This window comes from Pseudoliparis swirei, chromosome 15 (assembly GCF_029220125.1).
Source record: "Pseudoliparis swirei isolate HS2019 ecotype Mariana Trench chromosome 15, NWPU_hadal_v1, whole genome shotgun sequence".
Taxonomy (NCBI): domain Eukaryota; kingdom Metazoa; phylum Chordata; class Actinopteri; order Perciformes; family Liparidae; genus Pseudoliparis; species Pseudoliparis swirei.
The window spans coordinates 17,170,241-17,193,305 of NC_079402.1; the positions used below are offsets into that span (position 1 = coordinate 17,170,241).

At 45.5% G+C, this 23,065-nt stretch overlaps 3 protein-coding genes across 6 annotated transcripts; 2 read left to right on the forward strand and 1 right to left on the reverse strand.

The window, feature by feature from the left end:
• Positions 1–771: 771 nt before the first annotated feature.
• Positions 772–16,743, forward strand: sec16a (SEC16 homolog A, endoplasmic reticulum export factor). Of its 4 annotated transcripts, none has more exons than XM_056432159.1 (31): positions 772–816; positions 2,286–5,728; positions 5,885–6,033; positions 6,259–6,347; positions 6,487–6,610; positions 6,783–6,981; positions 7,303–7,486; positions 7,634–7,776; positions 8,134–8,195; positions 8,356–8,494; positions 8,589–8,831; positions 8,919–9,016; positions 9,124–9,205; positions 9,323–9,440; positions 9,543–9,654; positions 9,788–9,893; positions 10,094–10,234; positions 10,342–10,455; positions 10,715–10,916; positions 11,013–11,491; positions 11,610–11,657; positions 11,999–12,163; positions 12,256–12,351; positions 12,438–12,494; positions 12,586–12,709; positions 12,831–12,968; positions 13,110–13,183; positions 14,136–14,207; positions 14,632–14,691; positions 15,226–15,297; positions 15,396–16,743. In XM_056432159.1, exons 2-31 carry the CDS (start codon positions 2,360–2,362, stop codon positions 15,468–15,470), a joined length of 7,134 nt encoding a protein of 2,377 aa, XP_056288134.1. In that variant the 5' UTR covers positions 772–816; positions 2,286–2,359; the 3' UTR covers positions 15,471–16,743. The 4 variants fall into 4 exon arrangements, with proteins under 4 accessions (XP_056288134.1, XP_056288136.1, XP_056288135.1 ...); XM_056432161.1 differs by having other exon boundaries at positions 14,632–14,670; XM_056432160.1 differs by having other exon boundaries at positions 12,262–12,351.
• Positions 16,744–16,809: 66 nt separating this feature from the next.
• Positions 16,810–19,475, reverse strand: LOC130205053 (uncharacterized). Its single transcript, XM_056432164.1, has 6 exons — positions 19,077–19,475; positions 18,874–18,988; positions 18,420–18,526; positions 17,984–18,083; positions 17,738–17,856; positions 16,810–17,593 (listed from the first exon to the last, which is right to left on the reverse strand). The coding sequence occupies exons 1-6, from the start codon at positions 19,165–19,167 to the stop codon at positions 17,445–17,447; spliced, it is 681 nt and encodes a 226-aa protein (XP_056288139.1). The 5' UTR covers positions 19,168–19,475; the 3' UTR covers positions 16,810–17,444.
• A 1,345-nt stretch (positions 19,476–20,820) lies between these two features.
• rpl28 (ribosomal protein L28) lies at positions 20,821–22,392 on the forward strand. The gene is made up of 4 exons (XM_056432226.1): positions 20,821–20,908; positions 21,327–21,450; positions 22,022–22,140; positions 22,253–22,392. The coding sequence occupies exons 1-4, from the start codon at positions 20,828–20,830 to the stop codon at positions 22,340–22,342; spliced, it is 414 nt and encodes a 137-aa protein (XP_056288201.1). The 5' UTR covers positions 20,821–20,827; the 3' UTR covers positions 22,343–22,392.
• Positions 22,393–23,065: the final 673 nt, after the last annotated feature.

Below are 23,065 nucleotides of genomic sequence, written 5' to 3' on the forward strand. Positions count from 1 at the left end.
TGGAAAGTTAGACAATATATAACTATTAGCAAGATAGATCATTCAGTGTAACTTGCCTTGTTGGATACATGCTTCAAGATTGATTAATTGTGACATATAATTAGATAGTATAATGTGTTAGTATCACGGATCCAAAACATCTGTATATGCAACTATGCGTTTATCATTTTAATATTTAGTCATACAATTTTGTTTTGTTTTTGTTTTAATTGACTCGTGGATAAACTTTCCAAAACATGACACATTTAGATGGAAACGGGGGGCAGGTAGTATTTTATTATTTAAATACACTGTTAGACTCCATAGGCGTGTCTTATATAGCTGCATGACACGTAACATTTTTTTTTTAAGTGTATATCACACACAACGCGCCCCTTTGTGGGCGAATGTTCACACTGCACTCTCTCGTGTTGCTGGGTCCTATCTATCACTTTTGTCTCTTATCTTTGGTCATATAATATATTGCATCATAGTTTACTGTAATCTGTTGTGCACATACATAATGTCATCTGTGTATGACATATGTGACTTTTAATATATATATTTTAAATACACTGTACATCTTTAATCCGGAATATTTAGACATTAGTTGTTTTTGCATCTATGTTTCATTTATTCACACTGGCGTAGGGTAGTGCCGATTAATAATGAATCATTCTTGGAGCCACAGTAATTGATTCAAATAAATACACAAAATGTACCTTTAACAAGCCGCGCCACGTAGTGACGCAATGGGTGTTTGGCCCGTGACGCTGCATGGACACGTAGCCCATTGGAGATGGTGGCGGTGTGTCAGACTCGCTGTCCTGCACACAAGTAAGAATTTGATTATTTTTGGATACATTTCCGACCTCTGGTAAAGAGTAAACATCTACCATCGTTAACAATGCGTCACTCTGCACGGTTCAATCTGGTGCATATAACTGTTACCCTTGTAGCTAGCTTAGGCTAGTTAGCGAGCAAAGCTAACTAAGCACCGATGCTAAGGCTAGCTGACCAGGCAGTGAACCTGTTTAAATTACACCAGCGACCTTTAACTGTTCGGCATGCGTCCTTGTCAGTGTCTAAAGTCTTCACCAGAAGAAGTTTGTTGTTTTGGGGGTAATCTTTAAGCGGCAGGATACTTTATTTCGCAGTGTTTTGATGGATATGGCGTACAGGACGTGTAGCGTTGGAGCAATATACCGTTAGCTCTTGAGCTCTCTGGACCTTTCCTTGCAGGCTGCTTGCTGTGTGTGACGTTAATTTACTGTCGTGAAAACAAGAAGGGGTTATCTAACCTTACCGGTTAGAGTTCAACACCTGTGGACCACGATCGGATGTAGAGAGTGTATATCTCGGGAGCTAACTTTGTCTCGTTTTAATGGTGACTGCTACCCGGTGAGTTCACGGGGCTGCAGCGGTTCTTGGTGAATGTTATTAATCTGGATGATGTGAATAGAATATCCGGGTTTGTAGAGCTCATCCGGGTAATACTACTTTACCACTAACTCTCTATGTTATGTTATCTTTCTGTCAGTTGAAATACTCAGTCAGTTCATGCTAGCACCCCTGATCTTCTCACTGGCACATTCACAATGTTTGTATCTGAAAGATGTCATAATCTCATCTGTTTAGTCAGCGTTTTTTTCCTCAATATTTTCTTAGTATTTATGAGATCTTTATTATATTGTCTTGCCAGCAACTAAGCTTATCAACAAAAGTGATAAAGCTGTGCAAAAGCAAAAGTTAGCATCGAGGCATATTTGACACTTTCTAGCCGGCAGCTAGCGACATCAGCCAGTTCCGGTTTAGTAACATCAGCTTTACTTTCCTGTTTACAAAATAGCTAACAACTCTCATCCCAATATATACTTACTTTTAAAAAAAAGTATGTATTTAATCAGTAAAGACGGTAACAAAATGACCGTAGCTTCTCTTGTTTCAGTGATATTATTTTTAAGAAAGTCCTATTTTCTCATAATTGATATTTTCTTCACAGTTCAACAGAATAAAATAGGCTTTTGCGCTTGTTTATTGTGTTTGAGTGAGATAAGCTAAAGTAAAACCATTATACTCAAGAGTGCGTGATGTAATCAGAGTTGCCATTCATTACAAGTCGATTACTGTCTATAAGGTGCTGTAGTCGTATTCATAACATTTGAGTGATGATGTAGAAATTGCCACGTTGTCCCATCCGTTTCAATGCAATCGTCGACCATTACACAAATATAGGTGTGGTCAAATCCATCCGAAGCAAGTGTAGCTAATTGTTCACCACTCCCTCTTTTCTTTTCTTTACCCAGCTTGGCCTGACTTCAGTCTCTTCAGTGACGTCTACTAGAGTGACCTGGTCCTCGGACCTGTCAGCTCTGCAGCCATGCATCCCCCTCCTCGGACTGGACCTCCAGGCGCCTCGGGCCCACCTCCTACTGGGCCCAATATGTTCCGCAGGCCTCACAAGCATACAGCAGCAGCAGCAGCTCCTGCCACAATGCCACCTATTGCTCAACCCATGACAGACCCGTTTGCTTTTGTGAGAGCTCCTCCCCCCATGGCTGCAGGTGCACCTTTGGCTGCAGGTGGTCTCCCAACAATACCCAACAGCAACGCCCCACCTAATGCCATGTACTCGCAGGCTGGCTCAGGGCTGGCTCCTCAACCACAGCCACCGAGGGATGTTCCAGCTCCTCTTTCTGGTCCCCCGCCCTCCTCTCTACCAGGAGTGATGCTGTTCAACCCTCACAGTGCAGCATCCCCTGGCGTTTACCCAGGACCTAGTCCTGTAGGATATGCATCCTCACATAGTGAACAGGGCTATTTTAATTCTACAGAACAGACGCCATCCATGGCCGCAGAGCCACCACCTGTGGCCCAGGCACCGGGTCAGACACCTTTTAACCAGGACGCTCAAGGACAGCCTGCTCCTCAGCACATGTTGTTCCAGCCTGTTCCGCCCACCACCTCCTATTCTCAGTGGGCCCCTGATCATGGTAGTCGCCCTCCATCAGTTCAGAACTATTTCCAGCCTACGAGTGACCCCCCGCCACAGCCTTTCAATTTACCTCCACAGACCCAGATGTACCCCTCCCACACCCCATCGACCCATCACAACAACGCCACCCCTCCAACACAAACTGGACATCCTCAGATTCAAGCTCCGCTTCCTCCCCAGAACCCTGTAAATGCTCCCAGTTCTCAGTGGCCTGACCCAAATGCGCCCCAGCAGCATAATTCCCACTTCCAAACTCAGAGCTACTTCAGTCAGACCTCTGACCCCCGGGAATCATGGTTCAATATACCGCCACAGGACTCAGGCTACCACCAAATGGGGACCAGCTTAGCCCATCCTCAGCCCCGGCCTTACTCTGTTGAATCTCAACAAGCATCCAACACTGGGGCTGGAGCTGGGCCTAGTCCTAGTTTTGTCCCTGCCACGGTGCCATACTCTCAGGAGTCTGGTGCACTCTCAATGTTCTTCAAAGACAATGATGTGGAAAATGAAGAATCACTGGCTGGAGAGAGAAACAAGGCAGTGAATGGTGTCCCTGAATCCTTTCAGTACCAGAGCAACCCTCAAGCCCACAGTGGACAAGCAGATGTCCCTTTGGATTATCAAAGACCTCCTCCGCAAGATCATTCATACCTACCATATATGAATGATGGCGACCATGCCCCACAAGCAGGTACCCATGAGACACGTGATTCCCAGTACGACCACAAGGAGAATTTGGAGTGCGTCCTGAACCAGGAAGTATTGCCCAATGATATCCATGGCAGCCCTGCTGCTACTGCAGCTCATGGAGTTGACCAGTTTGAAACCGGGCCTAACCTGGAGACTCCCGATACTATTCAACGACCAATTAGATCGGCCAGTGTGTCATCCAACTATAGCAATATGAGCTATGGAAGCGGAAGTGGCGCTCGGCGGCAACAGGGAGTCGTCGGCACCTTCATTCAGCAGGAAAGCCCACGTCTCAGTGATGATGCAAACCTGCCTGCGGCCACCGGAGGCTACTTTGAGCAGATTGACACTTCTCCAGCTGTCGATATGGGTGTGCAACGGAGCTCCCTGGAGCAGATGTGGCCTACCACACCTAGCCCCCCAAAACCGACTGGTATCTTTCAGGCCAGTGCTAACAGCTCTTTTGAACCCGTGCGCTCTCATGGAGGAGTTGGGGTGCGTCCTGCTGAAGTGGATCGGGCTAAAGTGGTCGCGGAAGGGGGTGCTGACGCTACACCTGGCAACCTGGAGCAGCCGCCAGATAACATGGAAAATATTTACGTCTCTGGACCCCCCCTGCCTTCTGGGGCTGTCGGTGGTGCTCCTCATCTACCACACCCAGCAGTGCACTCTCTGTCTCGGCCTTCGTCCCGTGCGTTTGGGGGCAGTCGGCCCTGTGAGAGCCCGGCCACGACTCTGTGGGCTCAGCATGATCCTGCCAGCTTGAGCGCTAGCATCCTCCTGGCCCCTGCGGCCCCAGCGGTTCTTGCACCTTTACGAGAGCCCAGTGCGCACGTCATCCAACCCTCAGAGGATGTCCCGCTGAACCTGCAACCCACCCAGAGAATCCAGCCAACTCCACAGCAACACTCGGAGAACCTAGAGAACCCACCAAAGGTGAGTGAGGCAAAGCCAACTGACCCTGAAGGCAACCTGGGCTATGCTTCTCTCCTTGTGTCCGACTCGCTCGACCAGCCCGTTTTGATTGCCCCGCCGGTGTCCAATTACAGTGTGATTCCCCCCACTACCCCTGGTCAAGCACCCAGTCAAAGTAGCCTTCGGGAATCAATCCCCCCTGTAAGAATTTTCCCACAGGGATCGGGTGAAAGTACCTCCCAACCACCTCCAATGACCTCCAATCACAATCCACTGTTTGCTCCTGGACCTATAAATTTAAATTCTTCTGCCTCAAACCAGGGCCCCCTCAATCTGACCCGAGACAACACCGGAGCATCAACCTCAGACGTCACAGCTCCGCCTCAGCCAGTCCGCCCTCCTCTCTCAAGGGGCCAATCATTGGCTGGAGACGGCCACGCTGCTCTCCAAGTTAATCCGCAGGCTTCACTTGTGACGGCTCCTGTCTCTAATCCTAATCAGCCATCAAATTATGAACTGCTTGATTTTTCTATGCACCAATCACAAGCCCAGAACCCAACACCTGGGCATCCTTCCTCTCTCCACGAGTCTCCACAGTCGAGTAATGGATTTTACCTACAGGTCACCAAAGATGCTCAGCAGGGGGTAAGGACACAAGGGGCTGTCCCTGTCCAGACGCTGGCCTCTTCATTTACCCCACAGGTGCCACCGACACCCCCCCAAGCGCCCGCAAACACCCAGCCGCCACCAGCTGAACCCCCTCCGACACCAGACCCTCAGGCTGCACGGCAGGGACACAATTATGCTCCTCCTGTTCAAGGGAGTGAAGCACAACCGTCCCTAGACCAGTATCCACCTCCAGCACAGGGGCCTGCCCCGGGGAGCGCTCCCCCATCCGCTGCTGCATACCCCCCGTGGCCTCGAGGACCAGTACCTCCAGGAGCTTCTCAGCCAGCTCCTGCAGAACCACCCCGGCCACCTTCCTCTGCAGGCAGCCAGCAAGGCTATGGGCCCCCTCCTGCAGGGCCAGGGCAGATGTATGGTGGCTATTATGGTAATTATGGCGAATACCCAGATGGCAGAGCACCATATCCCCCTGGCCAATACCCACCTCCACCTGGGGATCCTAGAGCAGAGCAATACTATCAAGTAAGTTTATGCTTTTTTTTGGTTTGCACTCTTCTGAATATATTCATCTGCCACACCTTTATGTAAAGATGTATGAAATGCTCTATATTATAACATAAATTCAGCAATGGCATATAAGGATTTAACCAAAACACCCTTATTGTGCTTATCTACCAGGAGGGTCCATACAGGGGCAGAGCAGAGCCTTGGTATGGCAGGTATGAAGGGCAGATCCCACCTCGCGACCCAAACCTCCAGTACAGAGAGCCTCAGCCGGAACGACCCAGCTCCAGAACCAGTCAGTACTCTGACAGGCCCTCCTCCAGGTCCGTGAAACCATTGCCATAGTTTATATATGACGAAGTCAATTAGTTTTTTCAGTTTTTAAATGTCTTCTTAATTAAGACGCCATTTAGAACAAGGTAAAGAATCCCTCATGGTGAGTTTAGCTTTATTCTGTGTACATGCGTTTCAAATCAACTCTAGAGTAGGTTCAGATGGTCCTTGTACTCGACCTGTAAAGCTCAGAGTGTGCTTGCTTTCTCCCGTAGGCAAGGCTATCCTGAGGATTACCAGAGAGCCAACCAAAGTGCCTACAATGAATACTATGCAGAATACACCAAACAATGTGAATATGGAGGTATGAGTTAGAAGCGGTGATTACTTACTTGTATATAAGTACTAGCAAATAATTAGTTCACAATACACATTAATCTTTTGGTGTGTTCATATACCTATTTTTTTTAAATCAAATCTCCTCTATATTTTCCCGTGTGAAGGATACAACTATGGCCAGTATGACCCCCGGTACCGAGCATACTACGATCCCGCCTACTGGGCTAATTATGATGAAAGCTACAGAGGCAGAGAAAATTACTATAATCAACAGGTGTATCCCGCCAGGTATGCAGAGAAACCATTCATGAACTTTTCAATTGTTGACGATGCATTAATGTGTTCCGGGGTATCGCCTCTGTTGACTTGTATGTAGCTGGTGGATAATGGATTTTAAAAATGGAAATGAAAGGTTATCTTAGTGAGATGGATAAACAAACGCCGTACACTCTACTCACAGGAAAGAGGGCTATGACGATCAGTGGCGCTACTATCCCGGGTACGATGCCAGTTTCGATGACGATTACCGCCGACGCGCAGAGCCGTACGCCGATGACTTTGACCGGCGCAGCGTCCACAGCGAGCAGTCGGCACACAGTGTGCACAGCTCTCAGAGCCACCACAGCAGACGCAGCAGCTTCAGCTCCCGGTCACAACAGGTGAATGTGCAGAGTTCCTTCGTATGCATTGGTGTGTTTTTGCCACTCTTAACCTATTACTACTATTGGGACCTGCATAAAGTTCTCAGCATCATCCAAACAAGTATCCTCAGCATAGGCTTTAGATATAGACGCTAACTCGGCAGCTCATTCTGATGTCATATTTAACCAATGTCTAACTGCTTTCTTGAAATGTGTTTTTACGCTTATAAAACTGTTTTTTTTCTTGGGAATGTGTGCAACTTACAGTATTTGCGTGCTTATTTTATGTTTTTTTAAATTTGTTTTATAATTAACTTCATTTGTCTTCACACCCTGCAGAGCCAGGTGTACAGAAGCCAGCCTGACTTGGTGTCAGCCGTCTATGACACCACATCGTCCACCCTGGCTGTGGATTACTCCTATGGACAGTACCCGAGCCAGGCTGACGCCACCCAGAACTACAGCCAGTACCACTATCCCTCCGAGTACACGGCCGACAGCACCTGGATCGCCCCTGAGGAACGTAAGTGCACAGTCTAGAGCTCAAAAAGGATTATTGAAGCCTACACCAACACAATGTGTTCGAGTTCAGTCGAGTACAAATAAAAACCACTAGATTTGGGATGTTTTACTGGTTCCTCCATTTGTCTGACTGATGTGTTCCCTCTAGCTCCTCCACGTCCTGCCACCCCAGAGAAGTTCAGCATGCCCCACCGCTGTGCCCGCTTTGGACCTGGTGGCCATCTGGTCCAAGTTCTGCCCAACCTCCCCTCAGCTGGACAGCCGGCTCTCGTTGATATCCACAATATGGAGGTACGTATGTCAAACGTTGTATTTCAGCACCTCATTGCAGTAAGTTTTGTATCATGAAGAGCAGGATGGGATTTAAGCGGAGGATGTTAATGTTTCGCTATTTCGGGCATTTCCTATTTCCTTTATACAAAAAAAACTAGTTTTTTTTCTTTTTAAAGGAGCATAGTAATTTGAACCCTGTAACATGCAAATAAAATGAGACTGCTTCTTCAGGCTCTTGAGAATATGTTCTGTATTTTGCTCAAACTGTCAGAATATGGTAGCTTTCCTTATGATTTTCTATTTTTTCTGTTAGAACATGCATATAACACTAAGGCTGTATAAAGTCATTTATTTGATCCACACCTTTATTTGCAGACTATTCTGCAAGACACCCCGGATCAGGCAGAACTACGGGCTTTCCCTGGACCTCTTGTAAAGTAAATGTTGAGCACTTTTTGTACAGATATCTTTCTGTCATTGACCTCGTGAAGGACAATGGTGGCTCCCGTTGTTATGTGTGTCTTGACATCTGCAAGTACAGAATAGCACTGGTGTGACGAGCCACTGCGAGTCCTTCTCACATCTTGTGTTCATCAGGGAGGAGACTCATAAAGTGGACGTGATCAAGTTCTCCCAGAACAAAGCGCTGGAGTGTTCTCGTGACAACAACCTCTTGGACAGGGACTCCGGCTGCCTGCTCTGGGAATTCATTGTGCTGCTCTGCAGACAGAACGGGGTGAGACTGTGGCAATACGTCAAAGTAGGAAAGAGTCTCGTGTGCATCTTCCTAAAACTAAAACGGTCTCGCTGTCCCGCTCTGGTTTCTTAAGACTGTGGTCGGCACCGACATCGCGGACCTCTTGATGAAGGAGCATCGCTCCGTCTGGCTCCCGGGCAAAAGTCCCAACGAAGCCAACTTGATTGATTTTAACAACGAGCCGCTGGCACGAGCCGAGGAGGAGCCGGGAGCCGGACCGCTATCCCTCCTGTCCGACACCTTCATGACCGTCCCGGAGAACCTCGGCAAGGAAACCGAGCGCTTCAGGGAGCTGCTGCTGTTTGGCCGCAAGAAGGTAAAGAGACGCTCTCTCTCTGGCTCGCCGTCATCTAACCAGCGCCTTGTGAAATCTCACACGAGTACCGCTCTGTCCGTGAAATAGGATGCGCTAGAAGCCGCTATGAAGGGAGGGCTCTGGGGCCACGCCCTTCTGCTGGCCAGTAAGATGGACAACAGGACGCACGCACGTGTCATGACGAGGTAGAGCTCCGGTGACGGTAGCGGTTGGGACTCCTAGACTTGGCTGCACTGATATCCTGTGATCATTCTAGCAGATTTAAAGCTGTTCTATGTATTTTGTTGTTCAGGTTTGCCAACAGTTTGCCGATCAATGACCCTCTTCAGACGGTGTACCAGCTGATGTCGGGGAGGATGCCCGCCTCAGCCACTGTAAGTATTTCTTCTTCCCGCTCTCTTTCTTTGACACTTGCTATTTCCCCCCCAATTATTCCGAAGAAGTTTCACGATCTGTGGGTCCTTATTGCGATGTGTGTCGTGCTCGTACAGTGCTGCGGAGAGGAGAAGTGGGGTGACTGGCGCCCTCACCTGGCCATGGTGCTGTCCAACCTCACACACACCCTGGACCTGGACACTCGCACAATCACCACGATGGGGGACACTCTCGGTAGGATTCCTCTCGCTGCACTGAGCTAGTACGGCTATCGTTCCTCACCACAACAATCACGTCAGCTCACCATCTCTCTATGCTGATTTTGTGCGGCGGCAGTCTCCAAGGGGCTCGTTGATGCTGCACACTTCTGCTACTTGATGGCCCAGGTCGGTCTGGGAGTTTTCACCAAGAAGAGCACCAAGATGGTTCTGATTGGCGCCAACCACAGGTTAGAGACAGGTGTTCTCACACACACATACACACACACATAAAAACGTCTGTAAAGGAACCTGTTTGGATCACAATACAGTTGTCACACATGATGCCACACGCATAACCTCGTCTTTGTTTCTTCGCCTCAGTTTGCCCTTTTACCGATGTGCGACCAATGAGGCTATCCAGAGGACGGAGGCCTATGAGTACGCTCAGTCTCTGGGCTCCCAGTCATGCTCACTGCCCAATTTCCAGGTAGATGTTTTGCTACTTGCAGATAAAAGAATAAACCGACACACAATGCATCTCTTTATTGAAATGTCACAACAAGTAATTGATTGTACTCAATTAACTTAAGAAGTGTTTACATTTCCCTTCCACTATATGGCATGAAACGGGATTTAAAGATGCTACTCCTGAGGAATAACACTGTTGAATCTTTTTGTTGTCTCAAGGTGTTCAAGTTGATCTATGCATGCCGCTTAGCTGAAGCCGGCCTGAGTGCTCAGGCCTTCCACTACTGTGAAGTCATCTCTAGGAATGTCCTCACGCAGCCTTCCTATTACTCGCCTGTTTTCCTCAGACAAATTATCCAGGTATGCACTCACTCTCCTTGTTGCCCACCCCTCTGTACCTCCTTTGCGTGGATACATACTCGTATCGGCATTCCGAGAAGTTTAATTTGAACGCTGTATTTTGACAGATGTCGGAAAAGCTGCGATTCTTTGATCCGCAACTGAAGGAGAAGCCGGAGCAGGAGCTCTTCAACGAGCCCGACTGGCTGCTCCACCTCAGGCAGCTGGACGGACAGATACGGGTGAGAGGGAGGAGGAAACGTGTCTGTAGTTCTGCGTGTTCATTTTTGTTTACGCAAGGATTTTCAAAATAAAGCTTTTTGTTTTAGTAGTGGTTTTTTTGTGTTTGCATTATGTGCTTCGTAGACTTTATTCTAAGCATAATTGAACAACAAGATGTCATCTCTTTTTCATAAAGGGATGTATTTCAAAATTCCGATTTTATTTAATGTTCCGATGTAACAAATGTTTGATGCTCGTCTTTTATTTTTATTTTTTTAGACTGGAGTGATTACATACAATGAAGACAGAGTAACGCCTTCCCAGTTTGAGTGCAGCAGCCCCAGCTCTGACTTGGACCAGCTGAGTCCATCCGAACCGTACAGCTTACCTGTGGAGTTGGATGGCCCCACCCCTGACAACCCACTAATGAGCTCATTAATGCCCGGGCCTCCCCCGCAGGGAGTTCAGCTGATGCCTCCAGGTGTGTGTGTGTGTCTTGTGATCTCCTTCTTAACCTCACTTTCCTATGAAGAAGCTTCAGAATGCATCAGATATCATATCTTCTACTTTCTCTCAGCTCCCACCTCTATCCTCCAAGACGGGATGGCACTTCCTCAGCCTTTACCCTCCAGCGAAGTCCCCCATTTCTACCCAGTACCCCCCAGTGATCCACCAGGCCAGATGGCCGTCTCAGGCTATCCTCCACAGAATCCTGGATTTGCCCCTCCTCCCTTCCAACCACAACCGGAGCAGACCGAGATGTACCCGGGAGCCCATCAGCAGCAGCCGTGTCCCCCGCCTCTTCAAGTGGGCCAAATGCCGCCACACATGCACCCCCCTCAGGTGCCGCATTCACCAATACAGATGAACCACCCGCCACCCCAGATGCCCCATCACATGCCCCAGCACATGCCCCCTTCTCCCGGGCACATGCCCCCTGCAGAGCAGATGTCCCACGCCCCACCGGAGATGCATCCTGCTCAGCCGATATCGTCCTCCCCACCCAGGAGCTCCTTCACACCACAGATGGACTTCTACGACCACATGGCCCACATGGTGAGTGTCTGGATGAATGAATATCCAACAAATTATGATGAATAGCCTCCTGCCTTGCCGTTGTGTTGCATAGATTTGATAGAAAATAGTAACCACGTTGTCTTCTGTGGCGCTGCAGGGTCCTGGGAGGAGATCACGGACTACTTCACAATCTTCAATGTATATGGTGCGTTCGTGTGTCACGTATAAAAATAATCTCATGTTGAATCTGCAGGATTTTGCACCTTTTTTTTATTTTTTAGAACTGATTTGGAGCACGTATTTTTTTTCTGCTCTGAACAATAAATTATATTTCAACTATAATATGGCTTTTGTTTTTCAGAAAATCAATTGAATCTCTATAGCGTGATTTCTAAATATTTAATTTATCATGTAGCATTGTCACACTCAGAATGCATATTAACATAAACTAAAATAAGGCTCCTTATAAACGAGCTCTTTCTCTATGATGCTCCAAAGCAAGGTATGTGTGTGTGTGTTTTCTGACCAGTATTTTCTGCTCTCCAGGCTCCAGGACGCCGCTCTCGCACCACCTCTGAATCGTCCACTCACTCTGGTGGAAGAGAGCGAAGCAACTCGATTGTCATGCAGGCCTCTCCGCCTCCACCTTCGATCCCCGAGCAGCCGCGCATAGAAGAGGCCAAGAAAGCCAAGAAGGACTCCCCGAAAAAGGTTCACATTCAGACGCGACCGCTCAGATCGAATTCGGTGCTCCTACAGCGTCCATAAGTGATCACCAGTGCTGTTTCCTTTCTTTCACACAGGGAGGTGGAGGTGGTGGTGGTGGTGGTGGTTGGCTGAACTGGCTCAAAAGGAAGGGGAAGAACGAGGCTCACTTGCCAGATGACAAAAACAAATCTGTAAGTTATACCTGTTACAAGTCTTATTCTTGTGTGTGTGTGTGTCCCTCTACGTATGACCAGTACTAATAGCCCCATGTTGTCAGATCGTGTGGGACGAACAGAAGCAGAAATGGGTCGACTCGAACGAGCCCGAGGAAGAGGTCTCTAATAACAGATTCACATTTTTAAGGAGACTTGCGTTGTTGAAGGCTTTATAGATCAACCAGTTCTCTTTCTTTCTTTTCTTTTTAGAGTAACAAGCCCCTTCTACCGCCTCCTCCCGTCTTCCCCAAGATGCCTCAGATGCCCGGCCCCGGAGGGCCCGCCGCACCTCCCGGTGGCGGCCCTCCAGTCAACATGTTCTCCATGAGAGCAGGTGAGAGGAGAGTTCCTCGCTGTGGCTTCACCAACGTCGCGCTGGATCTCGCACAAAACTTTGTTACAAGTTCTTAAAAACAAATCCAGGAGACGCCACGTGTTTCTCTCTTCCTTCTCAGGCACGAGGAGCCGATACGTGGACGTTCTGAACCCCAGTAGGATGGCGAAGCCGGGCGGGTTGGCCCCTGCTCCGGCAGACATCTTCGCTCCTCTGGCGCCGATGTCCATGCCCGCGAACCTATTCGTGCCTAGTTCAGGTGTCGAAATGAATTGCATTTAAATGATCGAAAAACAACCGCTCTTATTTCATGATGGGTGGTGATGTTGTTAGTTTTTTGGAAGCCAATCTACAACCAATGATTGAAGTAATACTACATCTTTCTGTATCTCTTGTTCAGCTCCTGACGATCAACAACCTCTCGAGGGCAGCGAAGGAGGAACTCAGGAGCAAAACACCGTCGCTGCTGAACAGGTATCTCTTTCTCTTAAGTTTATTAAATCATCATACTTTCCATCTTGTGTAAGTGTTGAAATGGGAAATCAGAGGACAAGTTAACGACATTGAGGGTAGGACATTTACATTTTTTTTAGAGGGAATTTTTTCCCCCCACTGATCCAGGGGCATTCAAAAAGAAATTGGGGGCACTTTCTAAAACTTCTGAAATAATATTTAACCGTTATTTTAAAATAATAAATATACTTATTTAGGCTTACAGTGTATGAGCAATTGTGATGAGCAAAAATTGCAATAATAAGACTATGGCAGTAGTCTACAGATTCAGTGTTTTATTTTCATTTTTTTTACAAAAAAATAAACGGAAAACATAAATCAATCATTTTATATTGTATTTCTTTGTTATTTATTATTGCATTTTTTAACTATGAACAATTATAACTTTTTTTTTTTTTTTTTTATAATTCAAAATTAAATTTATAGATTAATTTTCATCTACCTTCCTAGGACAGGCAGTCCAGATAGGGGACACACAACAAAGAACAAAAAGAAAACGCTATTATAATAATCAAAATTATGGGGGCTTTTTCTGCCCCTCCTCGTGATATCGGGGGCAAAATTATATTTCTTAGGGGCAGTTTTGCCCTTTGCTCTCATGTATTTCTGACGCTGACTCCAGTATATGTTGTGATATGAGTTGGTGAGTTTGACATATGCTTCCAGGTGTATTCTGTTATCTTTGGATGAAGCTGATTTGTTCCGTTTCCAGTCATTCTCTCATGAGTATTTCCCAAAATGCTTAACTTTCCATATGCTGGTTGCCTTCTTCAAATATACAAAACCACATAAGAGAGTCTTCAGAACACGTCAAGATGGCAGATGTGTTCATTTAGCCTTTAAACATGAAGTGCAACGCTGAAGCTCTACTCTTCCACGTTCTCTTTTGATGCATTTTAATTGATCCGATTAGATGTTCAGCCCAACGTTGTTACCCCCCGCCCCAGAAGGTCCTCCTGTGCCCGACGGCTCGCAGTCCGGGGAGGTAAGCCACGTTCCTCCTGTCCACTGCTCCTGTAGCCACCGTAGTCCCATCGTGCCGCCTTGAATCATGACGCCCGACACCCTAACAGCCAGTGTGTGCAGTGTGCTCATCAGTCTGAGTGTAAGATGATGTCAGCCGGTGACAGAAAATGGAAACGCGTGCATGTCGACTTAAAATCCTTCCCCATAAACACGCTCAAAGTGCAGTCTTGATGCAATGTCAAATCTGTGTTCCATTTGTTGTTTTAATATAATTCTCTCCATGTCTGTGTATCCAAGAATCATAATTTTCCACCACTAATGTTGTTCATTATCATTCTGAACTGTTGGACAGTGGAAGGCGATGTAATCTGGTGCATGGGATGTCGCTAATATGGGTTTGTTGTGTTGTTGTCGACTGTTTATTTCCCTTCTGCTGTCTTTAGCTCTCACGTTCTAGCTCAATGAGTTCTTTATCACGCGAAGTGAGTCAGCATTTAAACCAGGTACCTGCAGCTGGGCCTCGACCGGTCCACTCTCCCCCTGCCTGCCACCCTCGTAGCTCACCTTGTCACGAGTAGCACGCGTCTCCATTTGCCCCTGAACCCTCTCCGCCGATCTAACCCAGGATGTCTGCCGCCTCCCCCGCCTGCTGCCTCCAGCATCGCTAACGTAACTCTTTCCACGTCATGAACAACGAAACACATTGACCTTCCTTATTTTGATCTTGTGCCGTTATACGTCACAATATAATTGGTCCAATCACTGGGTTCATACCCAGATATTAGCATCAGCCTCAGCTGTACTTAGTGTTTAGTTCAGCGTGACGCATGCTGGAGGCAGGACGACTCCCTTGTTAACCCCGAGCTTCAATAACATGTCATAAAGCCTGCATGGTTACTAAAATATATGAATCGTCGTCTGTTCCCCTTTCCCTTGACGTCAGTTGTAAAACGTCGTGCCCCTCGCCTCCCTCGCCCCTGGAAGAGATACGACGGCGACACTTCGCCCGCTCTGCTCACTCTGTGTGTTCTTTGCAGAGTCATGTCCAAGCCCAGGAAGCGCCACCCGCCGGGGGCGTCACCTTTTATAACCCCGCACAGTTTGCACAGGTGAGGAAACAGGCACGTTGTAGAAGAGGCGTTCTCTCTCTTGTCACCTGTTACCGTCATAATGACCCCCCCCCCCTTTTTCTTCTTTTCTTTCCCAGACGAGTGCACCGTCGGGAGCCGGTCACCGCCCCGGCCGTCTGGGCGGTCAGCGCCAGTACCCAGTGGGGAAATAAACATCATCTTGCAGAGATATTGTGTAAACAGACTTGTTGGATGGAGCGATATCGTGGAAGTAAATGAAGCACATGGACACACAGCGCTCTGCCTGGACCTTTTTTTTTTTTTTTAAACCCGCACCTAAGAAGAGCCGAATAAGTCCATCATGTAGACCTTCGTCCCAACACTTAACCACTCGGTCATCTTCTTCGGTTCAGTAATTGTCACTGGTGTATTTCCTTTTTGGGCTTTTTTCCTCTTTTTTTTTCTGCATCCATACTGCAAACAGACCGTTGTGTAATGGGTTTTAACACACACGCACATAAAAAGCTAAAACATGGATGCATTCATACAAATACTGAATACAAAATAATAATGTTGCTCTTGGAATCTAACACTGTTACCAGAATGATCATCCCAGGTCCCGTTTTAGGTTTCCCTTTGTGTCTAAAGTCCAGATGTCCCCGTTTTGATCGATTGATTGTATGTGTGATGGATAGAAAGTGGCACCTTTTTAATTTCACATTGTGGACTTATCTGTGCATTCGCAGCTCTTCATGTCCCTCTGGCGACTGGAGATGACGTGTGAGAATGAATTGTCAATAGTGCGTTGTCTGCTGTGTTTGCTTTTCCTCAGTCGCCCTCCAGTAAAGGAAAGATGTTGTATGAAACAGTCTGCAGTGTTTGGATGCTGCTCGTTTCAGATATTTATATTATTTTTTCAATGTCCTCTTGACTTTAAAGAAGTTTTGGGGTCTTCAGTCCAAGTTAGGCTTCAGTTTTCTCCTGAAACAAGTTGAAGGTCTTCAGAACAGCAGGAATTGGGATTAAAACTGTTTTTAAATGTCGCTAAAAAGAAATCTATCCAAATATTTGTATATCAGATTGATTGTATTTATGAGCTGTAGGCATAAGGGTGTGTGTGGAGAGCAACTTTTTTTTTTCTGATCGCTTTGAAGAAATGCAGTTCTGACTCTCCAGAGATGACCACGGAGTCATCGACTGATCGTTTGTATCGGCCGCTTCTGCAGACAAATAAATCTTTATCTGAATTGTGAATTGAGAGTTAAACGTGCTTCTAATTGTCATTTTAATTTGATTATTTGTCACCCTAAATGATTTTGTAGACCTCCGGTTATGATTTTAAAAGGTCTCTTGTTTCACAGAAGGAATACTTTTGCCCAATGTTTTAGAGTTCCTTGTGTAAAATGGTTGACTTAAAACAGTGAATACAGAAGATGAGAACGAAATGGTAATAAAGTTATTTTTAACGCTCTGTAGCACTTTGAAGGAACTGTGTGTTGGTTTTATTCTGTACAGGATGGTGCGGTTTAAAAAAAGAAAGAAAAGTGAATGTCTGGAAACAACAGCATATTTATGCACATAACTAACACAGATATGATGGAAAATTTCTCCAATGTTAAGTGATTAAATGATGGTGTGGTTAATAGGTTAGCATTTAATTCCCATGTAATATACATGTGAATGCATCGCTAACGTGGAAATACTCGTTAAATATAATCTGCCGTATTTTATAATATAAGCAACATTTCATCCATTTACACTTGCTTCATTATGTACAGTACAAAAACTAAATTGTCAGAGCATGACTGTTGGCAACACTTAAAAATCATCAGGTCTTTGACAGACTTACGAGTAAATCCTGTGACCGTTCCATCCAGCGGCCGATTAGAATGTCTTGTGCTGAAGCTCTGCTCCCAGGTGGAGCGACTTGGGTGTATACCTGGAAACTTATTCTCATCCAGTTATCTGAGAGACAATATGGTACAATATCAATTTGGGCTAACTTAACTTTTCAATTATTTATATTAAGTTTAGTCAGAATTAGACTCCACAGTCCACTCACATGAGAATAAAACAAAGCTGCTTATAGAGGAACAATGCATTACTATGATCTCCTAAAGGCACATGCCCGCTCTTCCCAGAGTCGAATTATCCGAGCTCATCGGAGTCATTCGGTTATTAATGTCTCATTCTGTGCGTAAAATGTTGCTGTGCTCTTCTGGAGTTTGATTGCGTGTGTCCAGTGCTGCTTGTGCTTTCTGAACGGCAACCTGCAGCATCGTGTGGTCACTGAGCAGCTGATGGAGAGCAGCGGGGTCCATCTCCAGCATCATGCCTGCACAAGTAGATGCAGAGGAATAGAAGCAAAATAACAATAGTGTTATCAACATTTAGGCCTAAGATGATAAACCTCCAAATATATTCGATGTGCAAGATCAATGATGTTTACAGGGAATGCCACTCCAGAGTATTAGGTCACCTGTAATGTCATTTGCATGAAGTGGATCCAGCTCATCCACCAGTGAGAAGATCTTCTCCCCGAGCCTCTCTGTGTCATCAGCGTCTGACGTGTCACTCGTGTCCGTCTCCATGTTCTGCCTGAAGAGAGGCAACAGGAACATTATTTAAAAATGTGTTTTAAAAGTGAATCACAAACAAAATTGGTTATTTTGTATCTTTAAATTGTGTATATTTCCCTTGCAATCAACTGAAATGAGACGCATACTCTTTAAGTGTCTTCAGGGCAACGTTCACCTGCTCTCCCAGCAGTTTGGGGTCTGAAAGAAGGATTAAAACGGCCTCTTTGTGCTGCTCCAGAAGCATTCCTGTTGAACAACAGCACATTATTCACTATGTCACAACTATGTGTATAGTATGTCATATAAATGTGATAATAAATAAAGTCGCGGCATATTGCACGTCATTAAAATGTCATGAAGAGGTCATAGAAAGTCTTTGTTTAGTATGTCGTAAAAAAGGAATAAGTCACACCAAGTATGCATGACACACTAGTTGCTCATGTCTGAGACTAAGAGTCCACCTACATGCCGACACTTGCATGGCGACATGCTCCCAATGGCAACGCTAACAAGCTTCATGTCTAACGGGTATCGTACTGCATCATATTAGATGTTTGTGGAGTCACAAAACTGGTTGCTTACCTGTGATTTTCTGGGCGTGGCCGGTGTTGTAAACATCCACCAGCTCAAACAGCTGCTCCCCCAGAGAGTCGGAAGACACGTTATCGACGTCCTTACATGGCACCTTGCTACAGAGAGGTGCAGTGACCCGTTAACACACGCTTCGAATGCTTTTTGACGCTCACATAAATTCCATGGTGTGCCATTTTTAAGACTCTTTAATAATCTATCAAGTGTTCCTCGTTACCAAAATAATACACAGCTGATGTTGCCTTCATGGGCACACCGACCCACATAAAGACATTTCTTCAGACTATTGAATGATTTTGTTCTTCTGCATCTGAACACTACCTCACTCCTCTGCTGGGAATTCATTTGGCTCAGAAATGACGACTTAGAGAATCCACAAACTAGGACCAGACTGCATGATGGAGGGAGGAGATCAGGTTTGGCAACCCCATCCCCATTGCTGTACCTGGGCTCCTTTGCCAGCTGTAGGGCTCCGAGGGCTTTCTCCACGCCCGCGGTCAACGTGGCCTTGTCCTGCACCATCTGACTCAGGACCGGACCTGGCAGCTCCAGCAGCATCCCTGGGACACAAACACGGGCTTGGGAACTTTGATTTCAATTCATAATATCGAAGTTAAATAAAACAACGTGCCATGCAGTTCACCTCACCTGTGAGTTTCCCAGCATTCTCTTTGTGTTTGGGGTAAATCAGATAGTACAGTTTCTCACCAAGTGTCTCCAGATCTTCTGCTGCATCCATGCTTTCTCACATGAAGACACCATGTTACACCATACTGTAACTTTATAATCAGCGGTGTTACAGAATACTTTGACCTCTGACAACTTGTTTTTGGTTCACAGCTTCCAATCACATCAACATTCAGACACCATCCACTTAACACGTCACACAAATCTGCATCCCAAAATTCAAATGTTACTAATAGATTCGACAAATTCACTCTGTGCGTATCCTCCACATGCAATCATGTCATCATCTAAATTATGACTCGTTTTAGAGATAAAACAGCTGATATTTTAAAAATATTTCTTTTGACGGCTGTCTGTAAACACGAGGCGCGCTTTGATGACGTCGGGATTTGACAGAGTGCTGCGGAGACGTGTTCCTCCGCCGGGCTGGCTGGAAAATTAGTACTTTTAATATGCTCTAGTATCGTAGAACAAACATATGTATTACTCTACCACTGATGTTGAAGATTCATTATATGTTTTAAAATCTGATAAAATGTGTGTTTTATGCTAAATTCTTCATAAAAAAGTATTTGTTGATGCGCAGTGATTTGGGACAAAGGCTGCGTGAAGCGGTTTCCGGTCTCTCCGGTCCTCTTCGTCCGCTAAAAGGTAACGTGGTCGCCTCGGCAGCTAGTAGCCACTTACTAAACTGTATTTATTGCGTCTTCACACTTGTATCTAGTCTCATAAAGTAAGATATTATTTATGTGCTACTTGTTTTACATCCCATGTGGCAAGACATGTTCCTTAATACTGTGTGGAAGGATACATTTGTGAGCACGTCGCCCATGTTCGGCCTCGTCGTGCTCGATCAGGCGCATCGCGGAGCTTTGCTAGCTAACGTTAAGCTAACTGCTGCAGCCGTTGAATACACGCCATATCAAATGTTGAACCACGTTGCCAAAGATTCCTCCACTTAATTGTTGGCTAATTTAATAATCGTGAAACCAAGTGAAGACGTTAAATTGAAAGTTATTTAATAAATGATGGCAAACGCATGATGCCGGTCAGTTTTTTATTTTTTATTTATTTTAATTTTAAATGTATTTAACCAGGAAATTCCTCATTGAGATTAAAAATCTCCTTTACAAGAGTGTCCTGGCCAAGACAGCAGCAGCAGCACGTCACACAAAGTTCCATACAATACAGCATAAAACAGTGACAGACAATATATAAAACGAAAAACAAAATCACAGCATGATTAAAACCAAAACTAAGACTCAAGTCAACACGACCCAGCTCACACAGGAGCACATACCTCCGTCATATAAAACATCGACAGCTAGATGAATTTCCCTCCAATATTTTCAATCTATTTTTAAAAACACCTAAGGAGATCGGCTCCCGGAGACCCAGGTCTGTCTGCAGCAAATTCCAAGCCGCAGGAGCAGCAAACTTAAAACCTCTTTTTCCCATTTCCAAACGGACGTGAGGGACGGAGAGCAAGAGGAGGCCTTGAGCAGAGGTCACAGAGCGAAGATGGTAGCTTCCAGGGTTTTTCAGCTGAATTAGCGTCCAAAGATACGATGGAAGTATGTGGAGAATAGCTTTATAAATAAGGACATGCCAGTTGCAACCATAATAGCTGTAGTTACCTCTAACCGATTCTTAAAGTTGCTCTCATGTGGACTTTATTTAAATAACTCTGTCTTGTTTTGTCCAGGTTCATCATGTCGTCCCATTTGCAGTGGATGATCATCCGGAACTGCTCCAGCTTCCTCATCAAGAGGAACGGACAGACCTACAGCACCGTGAGTCCAACCTGACAGACGTGCCCAGAACTCGGACAAGTCCAGGCTAGATAAACTAGACCTTGATAAAGTTACATTTTGAATATGTGCTGTGTTAACACTGGAGAAGAGTCACATTTACGTGTTCCCAAAAGGTCTGTATGATCACAAAAAGCCATTTCTGTTCGTGCTCTTGATGTGTCCAGTAGAGTTTGGACCGATTAGGCAGTGGAGGAGCTCCTTTGCAGTTATTGCATGCTTAACAAACACCAAAATGAATAAGCACTGCCTACAAACTGCCTACTATGTGCTCAGTGCAGACCTGTAGCAAACGGGATATGATGGGACTGGTCTTGACTGAAATAAATGCGTAATGGCTAGTATTACCAACTCAAGCTATCCAATGGGGTTATCTGACTCTAATGTGTTCATGTGACAGGAGCCCAACAACCTGAAGTCCAAGAACTCGTTCCGCTTCAATGGTTTGGTGCACAGGAAGACTGTTGGTGTGCAGCCTGCTGCTGATGGCAAGGGAGTCGTCGTCGTGCTGAAGAAGCGTAAAGGTAACCCTCTTCCCATCTCCCGACACTTCCTGTGTCTATAAAAGAAGTGATTTATTGCATGAAATAAAACTCATCAGCTTTCTGATGCTCACCTGGTTTTCATTATCATTTTAATTAAAAGTCTGAATTAACGTTGCACAACCTGACTGCTGCTGTTAATGAATGTCCACACCACTATGGAAATATAATATATATATATATGTAGTGTTTTTAAGGGACTGCAGCTACCTGTTTTGTAACTTACTGATGTTTCATGTAAACAAATAGACTCACTTCAAATCTCTTCAAACGTTGATAATGCACTGAATTGCAGAAACTCTAATCCAATTGACTTTTTTTTAGAACAGTTATTAGCTGAAATCTAAATTATGGCTACACAAGTGAGTTATCTCTGGATGCAGATAACAGACTGATGTGTAAGGACAAGATGTGTTGCAGATGAGCGCTGCACTTGAAGAAAGAGAGGATTTATGTAACCTCAGACGTGATGCAGTTTTGGAGTCTTTCTTGTCAGTGGATCATTGCAGCTAATGTGGTAACATTGGAACATCTACTTTGTTTTCTTGCTCAGGCCAGAACAAGCCCGCCAACTCTTACGAGAAGATCACCATCAACAAGAACTCTCGTGCCACCCTCAACAGCGTGAGGCACATCATTAGCAAGAACAGATACAGAAAGGACCTGCGCATGGTGAGCTTAATCTGGTTTCTTGCCAAAATTCTTATTTGTTTGACGGTCCTTAATTTGTAGTTTATATATATTTTTTATTCGGGAACATAATTTGAGTCATTTGTTTCCCCAGGCTGCCCTGCGTCGTGTCAGCGCCATTCTGAAGAGCCAGAAGCCCGTTGTGGTGAAGAAGAAGCGCGCCAGGACTGCCAAGACGGCATAAACTGATACACATGATGAATAAATCAAAGTTTTTTGTTTGGGAAAAAAACACCACGTTGTCTTTCGTCTTTACTTAAATCTAATACTGTTGTCTGGTATGGTAATGAATCATAGTCTTCCCATGGATTTTGTTATTACTGCATAATTGTCATAGTTATTGATACATCACTTGTGATCAGTGAAGGATGAAGTCAGTGTTTTTGTATTTTTGGTCCAATTTGGAAAAGGAAGCTGTCGCACACTTAAATGTAATGCATATCATATCAGCCCATAAACAGTTAATATCTTATAACCAGTACAACTATAATAACAGGAAACGTACCTGTGTTGTAAATGTTACTATAGATTTGACCAATGTGCTTTTTTGTGTGTGCAGTAAACATCCGACACCTTAAAACCAATGTAGCTGTCATGGCTATAATCCGGTCAGTAAGTTCTCCTGACCCATCGTCTGCTCGATGACCTCTGACCCTTGAAATGCTTTTTTAAGATGCAGTGGGCACGTTCCCTGTTCACCCGTATCTTCTGGACTGTATCTTACATAAATCTGAAGAACTCGACTCTAAACAACATGGCGTGTTTGTTTTGGTACACAGCGTTAGTTTAAAACAAGCTCGTGCTGAAGCCAGCGGGGCGTGTTGTAACCACTGAGGTAGAAACTGGATGGATTTTAAAGCAGCCCACTGGCAGCTTTCCATCCACAGCTTTGGAAAGACATGAACTG

Bases quoted from the DNA above. Each gene is read 5' to 3' on its own strand.
- sec16a (XM_056432159.1), top strand. From the start codon at position 2,360: ATGCATCCCCCTCCTCGGACTGGACCTCCAGGCGCCTCGGGCCCACCT. The intron at 5,729-5,884 runs GTAAGTTTATGC...CTTATCTACCAG, and splicing joins GAGCAGAGCAATACTATCAA to GAGGGTCCATACAGGGGCAG. The intron at 8,495-8,588 runs GTGAGACTGTGG...TGGTTTCTTAAG, and splicing joins TGCTCTGCAGACAGAACGGG to ACTGTGGTCGGCACCGACAT.
- LOC130205053 (XM_056432164.1), bottom strand. From the start codon at position 19,167: ATGGATGCAGCAGAAGATCTGGAGACACTTGGTGAGAAACTGTACTAT. The intron at 18,527-18,873 runs GTACAGCAATGG...ACCTCTCTGTAG, and splicing joins CAGCTGGCAAAGGAGCCCAG to CAAGGTGCCATGTAAGGACG. The intron at 17,594-17,737 runs GTGACCTAATAC...CTACTTGTGCAG, and splicing joins TCATGCAAATGACATTACAG to GCATGATGCTGGAGATGGAC.
- rpl28 (XM_056432226.1), top strand. From the start codon at position 20,828: ATGTCGTCCCATTTGCAGTGGATGATCATCCGGAACTGCTCCAGCTTC. The intron at 20,909-21,326 runs GTGAGTCCAACC...TTCATGTGACAG, and splicing joins ACGGACAGACCTACAGCACC to GAGCCCAACAACCTGAAGTC. The intron at 21,451-22,021 runs GTAACCCTCTTC...TTTCTTGCTCAG, and splicing joins CGTGCTGAAGAAGCGTAAAG to GCCAGAACAAGCCCGCCAAC.